At 48.9% G+C, this 19,857-nt stretch overlaps 1 protein-coding gene across 5 annotated transcripts in view; it reads right to left on the bottom strand.

Moving 5' to 3' along the window:
- The window catches only part of TULP4 (TUB like protein 4), a 228,283-nt gene that overhangs the window by 15,751 nt on the left and 192,675 nt on the right, over nt 1-19,857 (bottom strand). For all 5 annotated transcript variants that reach the window (XM_089922203.1, XM_022560335.3, XM_089922202.1 and 2 more), the window contains 4 exons: nt 12,300-12,524; nt 10,935-11,169; nt 3,812-3,956; nt 1,048-1,192 (listed from right to left, as the gene is read on the bottom strand). In XM_089922203.1, the coding sequence (XP_089778329.1) occupies nt 1,048-1,192; nt 3,812-3,956; nt 10,935-11,169; nt 12,300-12,524 (750 nt within the window). The remainder of the gene's footprint in view (nt 1-1,047; nt 1,193-3,811; nt 3,957-10,934; nt 11,170-12,299; nt 12,525-19,857) is intronic.

Below are 19,857 nucleotides of genomic sequence, written 5' to 3'. Positions count from 1 at the left end.
ACTGTATGATTTCACTTATATGTGGACTGTAAAAAACAAACCAAATGAACAAATACAACAAAACAGAAACAGACTCGTGGAGAACAAACAGGTGGTTGCCAGAGGGGAGGGTGGGGGGGGATGAGTGAAACAGGTGAGGGAGATTAAGAGCTACAATTCCAGTTATAAAATAAATAAATCACAGGGATGAAATGTACAGCATGGAGACTACAGTCAATAATATTATAATAACTTTGTATGGTGACAGACAGTAACTAGATTTACCATAGTGACCATTTTGAAATGTATAAAAGTATCAAATCACTACATTGTACACCTGGAACTAACATAGTGTTGTAGGTCAATTACACTTAAACCTCCCCCCCGCCCACACACATACACACAGGCACCCGAGAGCTCATAAGCTAATGGAGGAGATCAGGCTTGTAATTATTTGCAGACAGAGAGTCACTGAGCAATGTTATAAGGGAGCTATAAACAACATGCTTTGGGGTTACTCTGGCTGAGTCAGGGAAGGAAGGCTTCGGCATGGAGGTGAACTTATATCTGGAAGCATGAAGGCAGAAACAAGGGGGAGGAGACGAGAGGATGGGCCCGAAGACCCGGAGATGGAGATGCAGGCAGGACAAAGGCACAAAGGTGGGAAGAGACCAGTCAACAGCGAGGCTGCAGCCCCCGGGGTGAGGGGGACCAGGAGGGAGACAGGCAGGCCAGACTGCGGGGCCGCAGCTGGGGCTGGGCTCCCGCAGACACTGGGAGTCACTGGGGGGGTCAGGAGCGGTTTGAGGGAGCAGAGGTGGACATGAGGATATGTCTCAAGCAAAGCTGCCTGGCAGAAGGTTCTCGTGGCAGCAGCAGGGATGCCCGAGGTCGGAGGGAGGCCCAGCGGGATGAAGAGGTGGCAGGGGTACCGAGGGGGGCAACCAGGGCTCTCCTCCAGGGCGCCCGGGTCGGGCACTGCCGTCCCAGGCATGGAGACGGTCCCAAGGGCTCAGCCGCTGTCATGCACGCACGAGGAGGGGTGCGTGGCGGGGCTCAAGACACTACCTGAGTGATGTCTTCAAAGGGAAACTCCCTCCGCGTCAGGCTGGGCGAGCCGATGGACGGCTTGCGCATGGGCAGGCGAGGAGACCGGGATATCTCCTGAGCCGCACGCGACAGCTTGGGGGACTTCCGAGCCTCAATGTTGATCCTGCAGAGACGAGGCCACGGGTCAGGCACCCACCGGCGCTCCCGGACCCTCCTCACTTTCTAGCAGCCCCCCGTGGTGTCACTCTCTCAGAGGCTGGGCCCTTAATTTAATCAAGTCCCTCCCACCTGCTTTTGTCTTACGAACATGAGGAAAGAAGGACAGAATCGTATATCAAATAGCATATATTTAAAGTATACTGCGGTTAGATGAAGCGATTCATTTGTAAGGAACCCCTGAGAATTAACTTTTACTTCCTATTGACGAAGAGTATGTTTAGAAATGCCTTCTGCCGGGGATTTACAAAATTAGTCCCGGGGAAAATGGTGGGTGGGAAGAGTTATTTCTCACCTTAAGACCACAATGATTTCACAATTCCTAATACATAATGTTTGGAATTCAACAGACTTATCTAGCATTTCACCACCTGCAATATTTAAATTAGATCTAAAGTTTGTCTTCAGTTCCTATGCTTATGACATGGGGAACATACGTGTTTAATGCCAATCTACCCCGAAGAGAGTATTATAAAAATGAACATGGTAAGGTTGATGGCGTTCTATGAAGGAAAACCATGAAGCCTCACATATACTGCTTGAGAGCTTGATAAGATATCTAGGGCTGAGGGGGACAGAGCTGGTTAAATCTCCGTGCGAGGACAACCAGCCTGGCTGCTGTGTGCAGGGGATTCAACGCCGGGAAAGACGGAAGGAAGGAGGACCAGCTCTGGAGACTGCCGCACCCAGGAACTTCAAATGGACATTTACATGTGAACGATTTGACTACTTATGTGTTAAATGGCCTCTCGGCTTAAGTAACTGGGAAAAGCGGAAACACTGCAGAAGTGTAGGAAAGTTCATAATCTAATCTGCAAATTAACAAGCTTAGAATAAAGATGAAAAAAGAAATCAATCAGGTTGCTAGAGCAAATGGATATCTACGCGGGAAAAAACCCAAACATTTACCCCTAACTCATATTTACACAAAAATCAATCTGCGGTATAAAATTCATCTGAGAGCGAAATGTGAAAGCTAAAACTTTACAGAGCATCCAAAAGAGAACAGAAGAATGTCTTCATGACCTTAGGGTAGACACAGATTTCGTCAACAGGACAAAAAAAAAAGAAGAAATTCACATATTAGATTATATGATAATCCATATATCTGCCAAAGGACTCATGGTTAGAAAACACAAGATACCCAAATGGCCAACAAACATATGAAAACTTGCTTAGCATCATTAATCACTGGAGATAACTAGGATTAAACTATTGGGTTGGCCAGAAAGTTTGTTCGGGTTTCCCATAAGATCATATGGAAAATCCCAAACGAATTTTTTGGCCAACCCAATACAACCAAATACCGCTTCCCACCCACCAGAATGCATACAATCTTTTAAGTGACCTTCAACTGCGGGTAAGAATGGGAGCAGTGAGAGCTCTCATACACTGCTGGTGGGAATTTGAAATGGCACAGGCACCTAGGAATACAGCTTGGCAGCTTCCCATAAAGTTCAACACACGTCTACCCCATGGCCCTGCAACTCCCCTCCTGAACAAGTGCATATGTCCCCAAAAGGTCTTGTATAAGAACATCTACAGCTGGTTTTGATTCATAATAGCTCCAAACTGGAAGCTACCAAATATCCATCAATTGGTAAATGGAATACATTATAGTATATTCGTAACAAGGGAATTTCATAGAGCAAAAAAAGAGAAACTGTTGATATATGCAACGACATGCATGAATCAAAATCATTATGTTGAGCAAAAAAGCCTAAAAAGAAAACAAAAGAGCATGTATTGTTTGACGCCATCTATATGAAGTTCAAGAACAAGCAAAACCAACCTACGGCAATAGAAGTCAGAATGGTGCAGGTATCGAACAGGAAGGGCCCAGGGAACCCTCCAGGGTGATGGAAATCTCATCTTCAACTGGGTGGTGAATACACTGGTTTATCAACTACACCGTGCTTATGTGTTTAAGATCAGGCAGGACTCTATCTGTATGGGAATTGTACCTTGGTTTTGCACAGCATCACAGAGGGATCTTAGTGAAGATCGGGTCCACCCTTTAACTTCCATAGATAAGGAAAGTGGTGTCCAGGTCAGGGAGCCAGGATGGGGCACGTGGGGTTTCTTATCTACAACACCGTAGGCCCTTCCACCTCCTCTCAGCTTTCTGCCACTCCTTAGGACAAACTTTAGGATCTAATTTTTTTTAGTTCACTATTTTTTCCCTATTACAGAATTATAGGCATGTAATTCTGCACTTTCTTTAACACATTACATACACCGTAAAAACATTTTTCTTACTTTTCTCAAACTGGAAGGTAAAACAAGCTCCCTGGCTATGGCCACCCCATGCCACCCACCATCAGTGCTAACCGCCCCTGGAAGTTCTGCGGGTTTAGCAGACTTGCTACTGGATGTCTTTTTCTATCCCAAAGGAAAGGATGAAGGAAGCTGTGATTACTGCGGGCAGATCTTCCTGATGAAAGGCGACGATGCCCTCTGGCTGTGCTCTTCAGCTGCTGGCTTCAGTGGGATTCTACTGCAGACACGACAGACACACCTTCGGAGACACAAAAAAAGGGAGCGCACCCCTAAAGACCAAAATTACCTTGGGAGTTTGGGTGATTTGCTAGCTCGGGAGATTTTGGGAGACTTCTTGGCAGCCCAGTCATCACTCAGTTCAATGTCACTGGAGTCTGAGCAGTTGCAGCTGTCAATCATCGTGGAAATCAGGCTGTTTCCATAGATTTCATCTGGTAAGACACCAACCAGCAAAATTTAGGGGAGTAATGTCAATTAGACCCTAACAATGGTCATTACTAGAAACCAGAGGACAGACTGACTCTGACAGGCCATCAGTTTAAGTCTAGAGGTTGAAACAGAAAGGAGCAGGACATTGTTTTCCATCTACCTTTTTATGCTCTTACATTTCCTAAGCAAAAGTAGGCACTTCTACTGCTATCAAAATGGGCATGAATTTTAATGCCGCTGGAATGTACAAAACAGTCTGGCCCTGTTTACTGTGCGGAAGGCTGGAGCCAAAACGGCTGTGCTGTTGCACCTCATGACACACCAGGCAGCCATCTGGGGCCACACAAGCTTGCGGCAGCCCCGGAACCCACGCCAAGCAAGGGGCTTGCTGACTCAGTGACTCCCCTGAGGGCGTTTGCTGCTGGCCTGGGACCTAGGAAGACCCCAGTTGGTTCCAGGCCTGCTCTGGACTAAGACCCACGTCAGGTCTGTTTCAGGGACTCCCAGAAGTTTACGTCTGGATGCCAGGTGGTCTTGGAAGTGCCACAAGGTTGCCGGTGGGCCTTGGCTTTTCCACCTGCAGGAGCTGCTGGCTTGCTTCGAGCAATGGCTGGAATGAGACCCACGCAGTAGAACATTCGGCGGTAGCTGTGGGCGCCGCTGAGGTGCCTGTACGGGGGCCAGCTGGCCATCAGGCAGAAGGTGATGTGCACAGAGCAGGCTGTCACCAAACCGCAGAGCAGATGAAGTTCACGTTCAACATCCTCCCCAAATCCCTTCTCCTTTGCTGCCTTCCTCACCCCCTCACCCCCCAAAACCCCCCGAAACCCAGCTCTGCCCTCACTGGAAGTACCCCGTGCTTCAGAATCACTTTGGTGACAAAGCCTCATCCCTCCAGGCTCCGAGAGCCTTGCCAGGTAATAGAAAAAGGCACGTGAACTAATTTATAGAACGTGAGTGATAAGATCGTTCAAAAGGGCTGTTTATACTGGAAAGGATGAGTCTGTTAACCCAAACTCGGCGCCGAGTTTCTGAGCATGTGGAGGTGACATCTGTGAACAGGGGCCTCTCGGAGGCCACAGGAGGCAAAGCAGAACGACTCGGCAGGGAGGCTGCTGACGCCCAGCCCGTCACCACCTCACCCCCTGAACCTGCTGCCTGAATCAGGAGGCACAGCTCGGGCGCCCAGCGAGCCAGAGTGCTGTGCACCTGAGCTCCACCGCGCCCCGAGCAGTGCTTCCTACTACTTCATTTATAATGAGTCGCAAATTATTCCTGGATCAAAGGATGTTTGGCCATGATTCACGCAAGCACGTGACCTCACGGAACACTTTCGCGTGTTCATGGGCACAGAGCCAGCCCACAGACCTGAGGGAGTTCAGTAACACAACTCAACCCTGACCTACACTTGTTAGCCGCTGCGACATACCAAACCATCTGCTCGTTTCCTTCACTGAAGTCTTAGTCTGCTTGGGCTGCTGTAACAAAATACCACATACTGTGTGCCTTATAAACAACAGAAATTACTGTCTTGCAGTTTTAGAGGCTGGAAGTCCAAGGTCAGGGTACCAACATGGCCGGGTTCTGGTCATGCCCTCTTCGGGACCGTAGACTGCTGACCTCTCACCGTGTCCTCACGTGGCAGAAGGGGCCAGGGATCCTCCTGCAGGCTCTTTTACAAGGCACTAATCTCATTATTATAAAGCCTCTGCCCTCATGACCCAATCACCTCCCCAAGGCCCCATCTCCTAATACCATCTCACTGGACGTCAGAATTTCAACACCTGAATCCTTTTTTGGATGGGGGCACAAACATTCGTAACTACTTTATTAGCTGTCTCCCTAGTGTGTAATGTTGCCATAATAATGAAAAATGAAACGGGAACATTAGAAAGGACATAATAAAACATGAGAAGTGAGTAACAAAATTATAAGGACTTTATTGTGAAATGCAAAATATGTGAATGCATTTAAGATGTGTATTGATTCATGGCAACACTGTGCAAATAACTGATTTTGTAGGTTGTACCTAAGCACTTGTCTTCCAAGTCTTTTGTTCATAAGTTATTTTTTTTTTGCTTGTTTATTTGTCTCCTCATTTGACACTGCACTTTTTTTTTCTTGCCAAATTTCTTCCTTCATTAACAGAGATACGTTGGGACTTCCCTGGCGGTCCAGAATCTGCCATTCCACTGCAGGGGGCACAGGTTCGATCCTTGGTAGGGGAACTAAGATCCCACATGCTGCATGGTGTGGCCAAAAAAAGAGAGAGAGATACTGGTTTCCAAATACTAGGCTGCGTATTTGTGGCTGAGCTTTGTGTTGCGCTGGAAATGCCCCTACACTGTTGTTCGTGTTCTTGGCATACGGTCCCACGTCCGCTGATAGATGTTCCAAAGTTCTACGAGAAACATGGGTTCAGCTCTGCACCTTTGAGGCCCTCGGCTTCCTTCTCCTCCAACGTAGTGTGTTTCAAAATAGGAAACCAACTCTCAGGGCAAATCATCGTCATCTGTTAGCCCAATAGAGCCATCAGTAACGTCGCTAACTGGGAGAAATGCTAGTGCATTTCAACCAGCCGAAACCAAACTGTCAAACCAAAGTGTCAATCAGTTATTTTATTTTTCACAGCAAAGGTGTCTATGGCAAGAGGCTTGTGGCAAAAACACCGGACATGGGCTTAAATAACAGAAGTTTATTTTTTTAGTTTGGGAGGCTGGAAGTCCAAGATAAAGGTGCCTGCAAGGTCAGGTTCTGGTGAGAGCTCTCTTCCTTTCTTGCCGATGGTCCCCTCTGCACCGTGTCTTCACAAGGACTTTCCTCAGTGCGTGCATGTGTGTGTGTGTGTGTGGGGGGGGGGGGGGGAGAGAGAGAGAGAGAGAGAGAGAGAGATCTCTTCTTTCCCTTCGTCTTACAAGGCCACCAGTCTTACTGGATCAGGACCCCACGCTTACAACAGCCTCGTTCAACCTTAATCACCCCTAAGAGCCCGAACTCCAGAGTCCACAGCATCCCACCCCTGCTGCCCCGCTCAAATTCATGGCAAGCTCCCATGCAAAATACACTCATCCCATCCCAACAGCCCCCGAAGTCTTTTTACCTCATACCAGCATCAACACTCTCATCTAAAGCCCAGAGTCCCACGTAAATATCATCTAAATCAGATGTGGCTGAAACTCAAGGTACAATTCACACTGAGGCCAAATTCCTTTCCGGATGTGAACCAGTGAAAGCAGACATGTTATGTGCATCCAAAATACAGCTGTGGGACAGGCACAGGGGAGGGATTCCTGCTCCAAAAGGGAGGAGAAAAAGGAAAGAAAGAAACGGTGATGGGTCCTACGCAAGTCCAAAACCTAGTAAGGGGAATTCCATTAGACCTTAAGGCTCAAGAATAATCCCCTTTGGTTCAATGCTCTGTGTCGCCTCCGTGGTACGCTGGGCTGGGGTTCAAGGCTCTGGGCTGAGGCCGTCTTGCCTGTTGAAACCACGGCAGTGGCCCTGCTGACCTCTGAATCGCCGCTGGGGTCATTCTCCCTCTTGAAGAACAGAGTACGTTCCTACAAACAGGTCTCTCATCCCATCCCGGCAAATCCAAGATGTCCAACAGCCTGCCTTCACCTCGTCCTGTGTGGAAAGGCTGAGAATTTTCCAAATCTTCAAGTTCTGGTTCCTCTGTACTTAACAATTCCTTCTTCAATTCGTCCTCCCCTTTCTCGTTTTATTCGAAGCAGTCCCGACGAACCAAGCCACTCCTTCCAAACCACTTAAAAATCTCCTGGGGTAAATAACCAGTTTCACTGGCTTGCAAGTTTTATCTTCCACAAAACACCAGAACACACTTCAGCCACGTTCCCTGCCGCTTTATAACAAGAGTCACTTTCCTCCAGTTTCCAATAATACGCTCCTCACTCTGCCCGAGACGTCACCAGAGATCGCCCTAACTTCCATATTTCCAAGGTGTCCCTCAGAACTCCTCCAGCCTCTACCCAGGACCCAGTGCCAAAGCTGCTTCCACATCTTCGGGTATCTGTTCCAGCAGCACCCCACTTCTCAGTACTACAGTCTGTATTAGTCAGGGTTCTCCACACACGTTCAGGAAAAGGGAGTGAGAGGAGGGGAACTGGCTTGTGCGGTAATGTTGGCTGAGAAGTCCCAAGGTCAGGGGGCCAGCACGGCCGTGTCCTTGGCTTGCAGACCCACACCTTCTCACTATGTGCTCCCATGGCCTCTCCTTGATGTGTGATTAGGGCTCTTAGGGGTGATTAAGGTTGAACGAGGCTGTCTCTCTCTCTCGCGCACTAACCCCCCCCCATGTGCACACATCAAGGGGGGGAGGGGGAGGGGAGGGGAGGGGAGGGGGAGGGGAGGGGGAGGGGAGGGGAGGGGAGGGGAGGGGGAGGGGGAGGGGGAGGGGAGGGGGAGGGGAGGGGAGGGGAGGGGGAGGGGAGGGGAGGGGAGGGGGAGGGGAGGGGGAGGGGGGAGGGGGGGAGAGAGAGAGCTCTCCCTCCTCATTTTCTTAGAACGCTATCAATCCTATCGGATTAGGAGCCCACCGTTATGACAGCGTTAATTACCTCCTAAAAGCCCTGTCTCCAAAAATACAGTAACCCTGGGTTAGGGCTTGAACATGTGAATTTGGGGGGCACACAATTCAGTCCATCGCAAGCTCTAAGGATTCCTTTTGAGAATCCTCTGAGAACTGGTGGATTTCTGCTAAAAAAAATTATTGGGATTCATGTTATCTATTATAAAAACGTACAGCGGTAATTTTGAGGAACACATCTGTTAAGTTGCTTGGAGAACATCTACAACAGTGGATCACAAACTTTAGAACATAACAATCACCTGCACACCCATTAATCTGCAGATTTCTAGGCTTCCCTCCGGACCCGCTGAGTTAACCTAAGGGGCAAAGCCCAGGAATCTCTATTTAAGTAAGTATTCCAGGTGACTTACAGGGAGGCGGCCCATGGACCACACGTGAGAAACAACGATGCGCAGGTTTGAAAGAGTTAATCCGCTTCTCGCGATGAGCAATTCCTGGCTTCTCCTAGTCAGGGAGCTTTTCCTCCTCTGCACCCGTTTACGTTCACCATTCAGCTCGCTATTAGTCATATTCTGCCTGTGATACGTCTTCTATTTTTGTCTCAAGGTATTTAAATCTTGACTTTTTAAATGAACTTTTCGAGTGTTGTCTTGCCGTCCAAAAGGGATTATAAACTCCTTGAAAGCAGAGACGCCTTGGCGTTGCTTCACAGCTGCAGGAGATTCAAGGACCGTGTACAAAGTCGGCACCAAACACACCTTATTGAATCACTTTGCTTTACAACTTTTAACTTCTTTTAACTACAAAATTAAAACATCTCCTCCCCCCACCCCCCGGCTTCTGTCCTGTTCTTCAGCAGGGAATCCATGCACCCGGGGAACAGAAGCAAGCTCTGCACTCAAGTTCCCCTCAAGATGTCACCTGAGCATAGGCTCTGTGAAGTCACGTGCCCGGGAGGAACCTGGGAGGCAAGAGCGCCCGTGAGAAGCCGGGAGGCGTGTGTCGCTCAGCCCTTCTTCACACGTCCCCTCGTCGGCCACGCTCATCGTCAACAGCTCTCTTCTTTCCCATCCCCTGAAACGCATTTTCCTTCCAAGTTCACGTCCACTGCTCGCCTGTTCTCACTTTGCCTTCCTGCCTCCACCTGCCTCCTCACCAGCCTCCACTCCTTCTACTTGCTCTCCCTGCTCCTGAAGACAAAACTGACTAAGGTAGGTACAGCTGTACTGCTTTCAATTTTATACAGTAACACTGGTAGCAGAATGTTGCCACGATGCTGAGTGAATAAAGAAAAGCAGACAGAGGTGGATTGACTATATAAAACACTAGAGGGGCAAGGAGGCTGAGAAAGCCCACTGCACTGTGACAGTAGGATGACTCTGGTCGTCCCACGACCTGTGGCTTTGGGGACATAACGAGGGGCAGAGCCCAGCCTAATGGGCAGGAGCGTGAGTGGGAGACGGGAAGTGGAGAGAATAAAGATGAACTAATGGAAACAAACCCAATTCAGCTCATGTCGTTTCAAGGTCAGGTGCGTGCCAGGCCCTGGGGGGTACCACGATGACTCAGTTCCCTCCCCGCAGGCCCCCGGGATTCTGGGGCCAGACGGAGCCCTGGCGTGACAACCACCGTGGGCCCTGAGGGACACGGCGACGGGCAAGACTCCACAGGGAGGCGGCAGCACCTTCGGGCCGGCAGGTCCTGCTGGCGGGGACACGCAGGCCATGCCAGTCACCAGGTGGGGGCCCCGGGCTAGCACACACGGTACCAACAAAAAGAACACGGCTCCTTCCCTCGAGGCTCCCAGAGAGAAGTACGCAGAGAGCACCTGGGCACACCAACGAGTCATGAAGACCAGTCTAGGAGGGTTTCTGGAAGGCAGGGGTGGTTCACCATGCCAAAATCTCTACGGGTGAACAAGCAGTTTTCCTTGGAGGTCGGCTACAAAGCAGTTGACAGTGGATTAGAGAGGAGCAGAAGCAAGGTGCTAGCGGGAGGCTGGGGGGCAGGCTGAAGGTCTGACAACTCCAGTTCTATAGTTCCCTCTGGGGGGCGGAGGCAGCACCTCACTACTACTTTCCGATGGCCTCCACCAGCACACGAAGGTCCTCAGTGAACACCTGATGAGTAACCGACAGAGGAAGTCGCCATTCCCAGAAGGCCTATCTATGCCAGCTTCCCCCGACTGGAGCCCGCGCTGCCTCTACAGACCCGGCCACACTGAAGCCGTACAAAACCCATCAGAAAGTACATTAAGAGAGTCATTAACTTTAACGGGATTTTGGAAATGGAGCAGCGTCAGGGATGCTCCTCGCCGGCCCAGACAGGCTCACGTTTCATCCATAGGCTCCCCCTCCGCACAGTTCGCCAGGAGGCCTATTCCACAACCACACCGGACAGGGCTTCAGTGCCTCCGGGGGAGGGGCCCCACCTGATCTGCCATCCGTCCGCGGGTCCATGATGACGAACTCGGGCCGCAACTTGCTGATGCGCCTCCCCTTAAGGATGGGCACGAGCCCGCCCAGGTGCTCCAGGTAGAGCGTGTAGCAGGGGCCGCCCACCTCGGGGTCGTCCTCTGTGCGCTTCATGGTGCAGTGCAGACGCTCGCTGCCGGTCGACGGGTAGCTGACGAAGTCTCGCATGTTGCTGGGGTCTGGAATTGGGGGCTGGAGGCAGGACACAGAAGGAAGCGAGTGTGGGCACCACTGATACTCTGCACTGGCTGCAGCTCAGGAAGGGTTAACTATGTGCCGTGAAACAGGGACTCGCAGCTCTGGGTGTATGTCAGAATGCCAGCAGTTAGGACTCAGTGCTTTCACTGCTGGGGCCCGGGTTCAAACCCTGGTCAGGGAACCGAGATCCCACAAGTTGCATGGTATGACCAAAGAATAAAAAAAGAATCTCCTGGGGGCTTTTAAAAAATACCTAAGCCAGGATCCCACCTCAGACAATGAAACTGGAATCTCCAGGGGATAAGCCTGGGCATGTGCATTTTCTAAAAACTCCCCCAGGTGATTCCAGCGTGCAGCCAGGGTGGAGAATCACTATCGCAAAACCAAGATTGTAAACCAACTAGAAAAAACCCATCATAACAGGTTCTAAAACTCTGACGTTTTAGAAAAAAAGTAACCAACAAGCCAATCTGATACTTAGAGGCAAAGGTAAAAAACAAAAAAAGAGAATACAGAAAAGAACCTAAGGTGCAGAGGGCCAGAGGCTAAGGAGGAAACCCACCCTTGAACAGCAGCTGGCAGCTATGTTCCACACACTCCCACTGAGAACAGACTAGTTTCTGGGTTACAACCCGTATAAAGGACAGCTGACAGTGAGTGCTGGCAGGGGTCAGCTTCCTCAGCACAGTGGTGGGGAAGGCAGGCCCTAGGACTGAACTGGGCTCAATCCCGACCATTCTCGTAACTATCGATGCAGCGAGTTACCTGACTTCTAGGAACACGTTTCCCGCTGTCTCACGTGGGAACAATGCAGCATCTGCCCGCAAGTCAGGACTGAACGGACGGACTGACCGTCGGGAGGCCACAGTGGTCAGGCTCGGAATACTGCCTTTACCACAAGAAAGCTCACGTCCATCACACAAGGCGAGTCCCCCATGGACACTAACGCTAGGGACAGACAGCACACAGGGAGGACCACGGCAGAACTCTGGGGAGCCGCACGACTTCTGTGGTCCTGCTCTGGGCCTCTCGCCCATCTCCCTGACTCCGCCCTCCTCCCGGCGGTCCTTCCGGGGCAGGCAGGCAGCCAGCAGGGTGAAGAAGGAGGAGGGGGAAGGCTTTACCTTGATGGTGGGGATGAAGGCAGTGGAGAGGTAGGAGCAAAGGCGGGGGGGCAGGGTCAGCTTGCTGACGTCCTTGTCCTCTCGCAGGGCGCTGGCAATGGCCTGCTGGCACAGCAGCTGCAGGCTGGACACCCGGTGCTCCACACGTACCACGTACAGGGCCGGTCCTGACGCCATCAGCAGCCGAGAGTCCCGGTGTCCCCAGCAGATGGAGATGATGGGGCGCTGCCGGGAAGGGAAGGGAGACTATGTGTAAGCTTTTGCTCTTGTGAAAAGCAAAGAAAGATCACGCTCTCTGTGTCGAGCAAAATAAAATGATCTAACAGATTTTTAGAATGTTGGTTTTAAAAAGCACAGTCGAGGATATTAAATCCTACATTATAAAAAGTCGGCATTTTCAGGCTTTCCCTGGTGGCGCAGTGGTTAAGAATCCGCCTGCCAATGCTGGGGACGCGGTTTCAAGCCCTGGTCCAGGAAGATCCCACATGCTGCAGAGCAACTAAGCCCGTGCGCCACAACTACTGAGCCTGCGCTCTAGAACCCGCAAGCCACAACTACTGAGCCTGCGCACCCAGAGCCCATGCTCTGCAACAAGAGAAGCCACCACAATGAGAAGCCCACGCACCGCGACAAAGAGCAGCCCCCGCTCGCCGCAACTAGAGAAAGCCCGCGCGCAGCAACGAAGATCCAACGCAGCCAAAAATACAATTAATTAATTAAGGAAAACAACAGTCGGCATTTTCATTGAAAAGTAGTTAGATCCCCAGGCCAGAGCACAAAGCACCGGAATAGTGTTACCAAGTTCTTTTACATGTATTATCTCATTTAATTTGGTGACGTAAAACCTAACCTAGTTCCATATAATGACATCTCTGCCAGGAGATGCAAACAGCCTGCGGTACACAGTAACCCGTATTCCTTACTGAGGCTCTGGCTACCTGGATCCTCAAGTAACAGGGGTAGTTTCCAAGGCTTGGAGAGGTAGGGAGGAGGTAGACCAGATGGCCCTTCCCTTTTGTCCCTATAAGGAACATTTCAGAGTCAGATCAACATTGGATTTGAGTCACAAGCTCATGACCCAGGGAATAATACAAGTCTCGTACTTTCTCATGAGTAAGGGGGCTGTGAGGATTAAAGGAGATGAAAGAAATCAGAGTGCTTCTGGGACTCATCACAGGTGACAACCCACAGATATTCAATCACTGTTATTCTCAGCCATCCTTGAGCCGATGGGGTAGGAAAGGGGAGAGAGAGGGACACAGTTCCTGTGGCAGCTGCTCTAGGGGTTTGTGGCCATTATTTGCTTTGAAGAGGCAGGCTGGAATCCAAATACGCAAGTTAGAAACTGGTTGCACTGGGAAAAAAAATCCGAAGCTCAGGGGTGCCATTTAGGAAAGATCAGCCAAGGAAGAAAGGAAGAGGTGGAGGGTCGTGATGGAGAAGCAGCGAGAGAATTTGCTCATTCTGATCCAGACAGGTGGAGTTCTAATTTAATGAAGTCTTGAGGGGTTTCAAAGATCAGATCTTTTATAGGAAACAGGGAGAGAAGCTTCACAACACTTTAGTGACAGGCATCAAGATAAAAGAAACACATGAAGACACTTGCTTAAAATAGCCTCCAGGGTCAGCTAATCCTGGCTTCGAATTCAAAACAAAAATGCAAGGCTGAAGATAACTTCATTTCCATCATGGCGAGGCCGCGCAGCCGCAGGGTAGGACCACAGCCGCAGTCCCCTGGAGGAGGGTCATAGGGCCTGGAGCTCAGTCTGGGGGCTTCAGAGTACTTCCAAGAAGGGCCTCCTTATAAAAGGATCCCTCACAGAGGGTAGACCCCCACAGAGGAAACCGTTAGGTTAGAGCAAGACAGAATCACTGCCGAAGACACGGCAGACGACACATAAAAAATATACGAAGAGAGTTTCTTCAGTATGACCGACCCCCCGTAAGTGCAGTTTAGGACAAAGCTCTATTGGTAGCATAATCATGCTTGATCTTAAAGCTGCAAACCGCCCTGCCAACCCCCAAGTCTCCGAAGATAATACTTACAACCTACAGCTCAAATCATGAAGAACCGTTTCCAATTAGCACAATCTGACTTGGTTGGAACTGGCTGCAAAAATACCAGACACTTCTTTCTTCCAATTTTCCATGAGTTTTGAATCCACCTACCTGATGTCCCAGTGGTCACAATGCAAGAACACATATATTCATCCTCTCTTCCCCTCCCTCCTCCTGGTTTGCTTTTCATAGTAATTACCTCTGTGTTAACAGCGGATTACATGTTTTGGGAGGGTCTTCTATAAGATTAATCATGATGATAAGTATGCTATAGCTTTGTAAAAAGGAATTTAAACCACTTTATAGACTTTCAAGTCTATAAACAGATAAAAATCCTATCTGTTATAATTACAGGTATAATCACTACCCATCTTAACAAAAATTAACAATCAGGTCTTAAAAACTAACTACGTTCCAGTTGCACATTAAGGTATCTTAATAAGCACCCGTATTATCTCATTTAATCCTCTCAACTCTGCCACACAGGCATCATTATTCCCAGTTAACATATGTGGAAACTGAGACTAAGAGAGCTCCGTAACTCACAGCTGATCAGCAGGAGAGCACACTCTCACCCATCCCCCAACCCCGCTGCTTATGCTCATCTTACTACAGTGCGCTGCCTCTCTGTCAACCACAAATACAGTCACGAGCCCCAATTCTCCCCACAGTTCTCCCCTTAATCCGCTTGGTCAAGGCTATTTTACTGAGAAACAGACCCAACAACGGATGTGTCGAAAAGGCAACAGATAAGAGGAGAAACGAGCTGCATAAACCACGAGGGAACAATGACCGGAATAACTCATTGTGGCAGAAAAGAGCCCCCCGGTCACATGGGCCCGCGCTCGGCAGTAACCCAGCCACGCAGCGCTGCTGGGTGAGCGCGAAGCAGCAGAAGGTGGAGGAAGGGCCGTGCCCTCCACACCCGGCAACGCGAAATGAGGAAAACTGAGAATTCTCAGCAAGGAGGAGTGAAAGGACTGAAAACTAGACCCGGGAAAAAAGAACTGGAATAATTTGGCCTGGAGAAGTGATGCCTGCAGGGTCTCAAAGGACCTGTTATCTGGAGCAAGGTGACCAGGAAACCCCCTTTTCTAAGAGCAGGACAAGACCACTACCACTAGGAATTTATAGTACAGTACAGTACGGTACAGCATTCACTTACTTGCCCAAGTCAGTGATGATTTATTTATTTCAGCAAAGGGGGAAATCACACTCATTGAATTTATTTTTACAGCATATGCCCCACGTAAGATAATAAAGTAGCAAAATAAATACTGGTGCCTTTGCCATAATAAATCTTAAAGCTGTATTAGAAAAGTAAGGAAAAATTTGCAACTAGTGAAAGCTGATACTCTTGCCTGAAGATTCTGAGGTATCACCGACATGGGGAAATTGACTGTCATAGTTACCACTGAGTCTGAGGCCAGTAAGGAGGGCCATGACCTCTCAGGATCCCTGTAAGTCCTGCAAGCCCGTAGGAAGTCCTACTACCTGGGGTCCAATGCACAGCATGGTGATTAGAGTTAACAGTACTGTACAAATACCCAGAAGTTACTAAGAGAGAAGACTTTACATGTTCTCACCACAGGAAAGAAATGGTCATCACGTGACATGAGGGAGCTGAGAGCTAACTTCACGGCAGTAATCACGCTGCCATACATACGTATAGCAAATCCAGACGTCGTAGACCTCAAACTTACAAAGTGTCCATATCAAATATATCTTAATAAAACTGGAAATAAATAAATAATAAAATTAACACACACACAAAATCCTTTTATACCTTGCTTATACTTTTACAGTTTTTTACATGTCATCTTACTTTTTACAAGTCTCATTTCCTGCCGGTGCTCATCTTCCTGTGCTGTTTACTGGCGCTCCAGCCTGCAAAGCCCTCAGTACAAGCGTGCCGTTTTCTCAGAAAGGACAGGAATCAAGGCGGTGGTAAACACACGTGCCCGCAGACACAGGGTAGGGGCGTCCCGATTCAGCGGCCCCGGCCCCTGGGACCCGCCGCTGCAGGTAGAACAGGAATGCCCTGCTCACTGCCCCCGGCAGAGCACGTCCAGGCTCATCTTCCCCAGGCACATCCCACCCACCAGGATTAGCTGCAGCGGAAGGGAACCGTGTCAAACATTCTCTTCCAGCGAACCTGGGAACACGTGAGGGTGCACACAGGTGCGACTCCCGCAGATGAATGTTTTTGTTTTTGAACAGCTGCCGTCTGCTAGGGAGAAACTCAGCTGTAAATGTGTGGACTTCATCGCTTTCTCAAATTGCACAAAATGACTATTTTTAGAACCGATGGCTAGAACTTAATTTGTGTAGGTATTCGGCACATAAATCTAAGGCAAAAGGGCAAGACAATGAGCTGCATTTCGGGGAGTATCCGTGTGGCGGGAACCTGGTGCTTTGGTGAGTTTGCTGGCCCGATGCCAGGTGTCCCTGGGCCAGAGAGGTATGAGAGGAGCGGCCAATGGACAGTCAGGCTGTCCCTCTCTCTGTGTCAGACGCCAGCTACTTACGAGGAAAGCAGGTTAGTCTGCTCACCCTACTTCCGCTGCCACAGCATCATGGAAGGTTAACGGCCTGTTTCAACCCCTTAGGGCACACGAAGAGACGCTAAATACCTCGCGATCTCATCTCCTGCTGCTACACGATCCGTGCCATGCATCCGTCCAATCACGTACTCGCCTCCTGAGCTGTCAATCGGTCAGTCAGTAAATCCCTGTCAAATGTGTGCAGTGGGCCAGACACATGCTGGGCGTTTGGGGACTGACACGGAATGAAAGAAGCTCCCTGCCTTCACGGAGCTGACGCTCTGAGGAGGGACGGGGAGAGAGAAGTGCCTCAGGCTCTGTGACAGGGAAGGACTACCTGATGGTGTCAGCTAGTGAAGAATGCTACGAGGTAACAATGGTAGGATAAGGGGCTAGAGGCAGAGCAACGGGATCGTTTCAGACAGGGGAGCAGAGAAAGCTTCCGTGCAGGAAGTTTCAGCAGAGCCTGAGATGAGTGAGTTGGTGACGCTTGTGGCCGGACCTGAAAGCTTGCTCACCACACCACCGTTTCTGTGTGCAGCAGTGCGCTGCGTGGAGTCCTCGAAAAATTTAAAAGGGAATAAAAAGCGGGGTGTCCTTTCCATGTTAAAGATAAGCTATTCAAGCAGGATTAGAGTCAAGAGACAACAAAAGGGTCAAACCAGCTACACTGGCCCAAGAGAGAGAAAAAGAGGCCATCCAGGTACGCAGCTGCTGGCTGATGGAGCCCCGGGACGAGGAGTGAGACCCCGGGAATGTCAGAGGGGTCTCCTGTCTCCCAATCGCTTTCCCTCCTTTCTGAGCTCCCCTAGAAAGAAGGTGGGGATCTCTGTCTTTGAGGAAATGCACTTCAAATGTTTCACAGCCCCTGGTATAAGGGGGTGTTTAATGTTTGTACAGGCGGGTACACAGGAGGAAAGCCTTCCAGCAGAGTTCACTTTTAAATAGACCAAGGTGGTGACTGTTCACCGTAAAACTGTGTTGGCTGGAGCCATGGACAATTTTGAATATTAAGTTACAATGATCTGGCCACCAACTAAGCTGCAGTAATAAAAGCTAGCTCAGGATTCAGTAGCCCAAATCTCCGTTTTGAAAGAACAGGCCGTTCTTCTATTTTATAAGCAGACAGCCCAGAAGGGACTTTCTCAGCTACTTACAGCAAACAATGGGAAAAGCACACATGTGGCAGCTTTGAGAGAACAGGTACAATTAATTCTCAATTTAAAAAAAGGCAAAAATAGTTTTGCTAAAGAATTCTCCTTCAAGAGCCTGGAAGTCTATGGCCGTAAATGCGCTCCATCACTTGATTTTTCGGTTCCCACACCTACCATCTTCCTCTTTTAATTTTTTTACCCAAATATCTTACATCAACACCTGAACCTTACAGAATATAAGGCAACTCCACCAACTTGCCTTTATTGCAAAAAAAGTTCATAAAGCTAAAACACACACACAAACCAACCAACCCACCCAAAAAACCCAACCATCCAACCAAATAAAAAACACACAGACCTGAATTACCGAAGCCTGTGAACTTAAGTCAGCGGTGCTAACCCTCAAAATCTGTGGTCAAAGGATCAGATATGCAATTACATGTAGATGGTTACAGATAGCACCTAGTGTGATCAACTCTAGACTTTTAAATTATGACAGGAAGGAAAAGAAAATAAATTACAGTGTACTTCCTTCTAGGAGCTTCAGCCACAGGCATTGCTGTTATGAGTAACTCAGGAGAATCAGTTTTAAAATGAGGCTGCCGCAAGTTTGTGCTGGGCAACGGCTTTGTACGCAATAACCTACAATCTCATTAACTTGGAAATAAATTATCCTATCTAAACTGCATTTAGTTCTTTTTATAAACAGCCCAATAAATTGCCTAACTTCCTTCCTGCTATAAAAACGTTCCTGCCTTTGGACAACTTGAATGGCACAGTACAGACATGTGATTCTAGAATCATTACAGACAACAGTTAAGTTGGTGCTACATATAATCAGTATTGTACTTGGTTTTTAGTAGCATCATTATTTAACTTTATATTATTGAGGCGATTTTTCCAATGGTTGAAACAGGCCCTCAAATGAAAAAAGAGTCAACAATTTATTAAAATGCTGAGACACTGCGTGAATAGCTTTCTCCAAAGGAAGGTGAGCCAAGCCCCTCTCTTATCCCTGAGGCTCAAGTTTAAATTCAGGACCTATGTTAATTTCATGGGATAGTTGATGAGAACTTTTGCAATGGTTAAGGCCGTCGAGCTTCTACTACATTCTAAGCACAGTGAAGGTCAGAAAAATGAACAAACCGTGGCCTTTGACGTTAAGAAAATAAGGCAAATAAACAGAAAAGTGTAACACATGCCAGAGGTATTAAGCAATGCCCTGGCAGTAAGGTAACAATTACTGTGTAAACAAGGTAATCTCTCCTTCAATCCCAAATCCATAGGGACTCCAATATCTACCTTTATTTTGCCACACACCTTGGCCTCATGCTAACGGCCTCAACTCTGCTCCACTTGAGCTCTTCCTGGGTTCGCCTCATCACCTAGAACTACTTCACTTCTAAAATAGGAATCTGCATTTCCTATCCAAGCACAGCTTCCCATCCTGTGTTTATCACTTCTTCCTGAACATGCCTTATTACGACTTTATATTACTTGCCAGTCTCAGGTCATAGAGCAGATGCTACCCACCAAAGTTCCCTGGCTGCCCATTTCTATACCATCCTTCGCAGTTCCCTGAATTCCTTCCAGTTTTGGTCTCTCTGCTACATGAGCCTCTCCAGTTCCTCACTTCAGGCAGCCTGTACCACTTCTGCCTCTCGGGGTTGCAGAGGCGGCCTGGGCAACGTTGACTCTCACTTTAAAACCACGCTGTCCTGCTCTGGCCGGGGCTTGATTTCAGCTTGTTGCCTTGAAGGGCTCCTGCATCGCATTCTATGCACTAGCACTCAGAGCTCTGAG

Source organism: Delphinapterus leucas, chromosome 12 (assembly GCF_059928025.1).
Source record: "Delphinapterus leucas isolate spDelLeu-1000000601 "Yukka" chromosome 12, BTC_Dleu_Yukka2, whole genome shotgun sequence".
NCBI classification, from domain to species: domain Eukaryota; kingdom Metazoa; phylum Chordata; class Mammalia; order Artiodactyla; family Monodontidae; genus Delphinapterus; species Delphinapterus leucas.
Note: the sequence above shows the minus strand (reverse complement) of the source record. Positions and strands in the feature narration are given on the sequence as shown.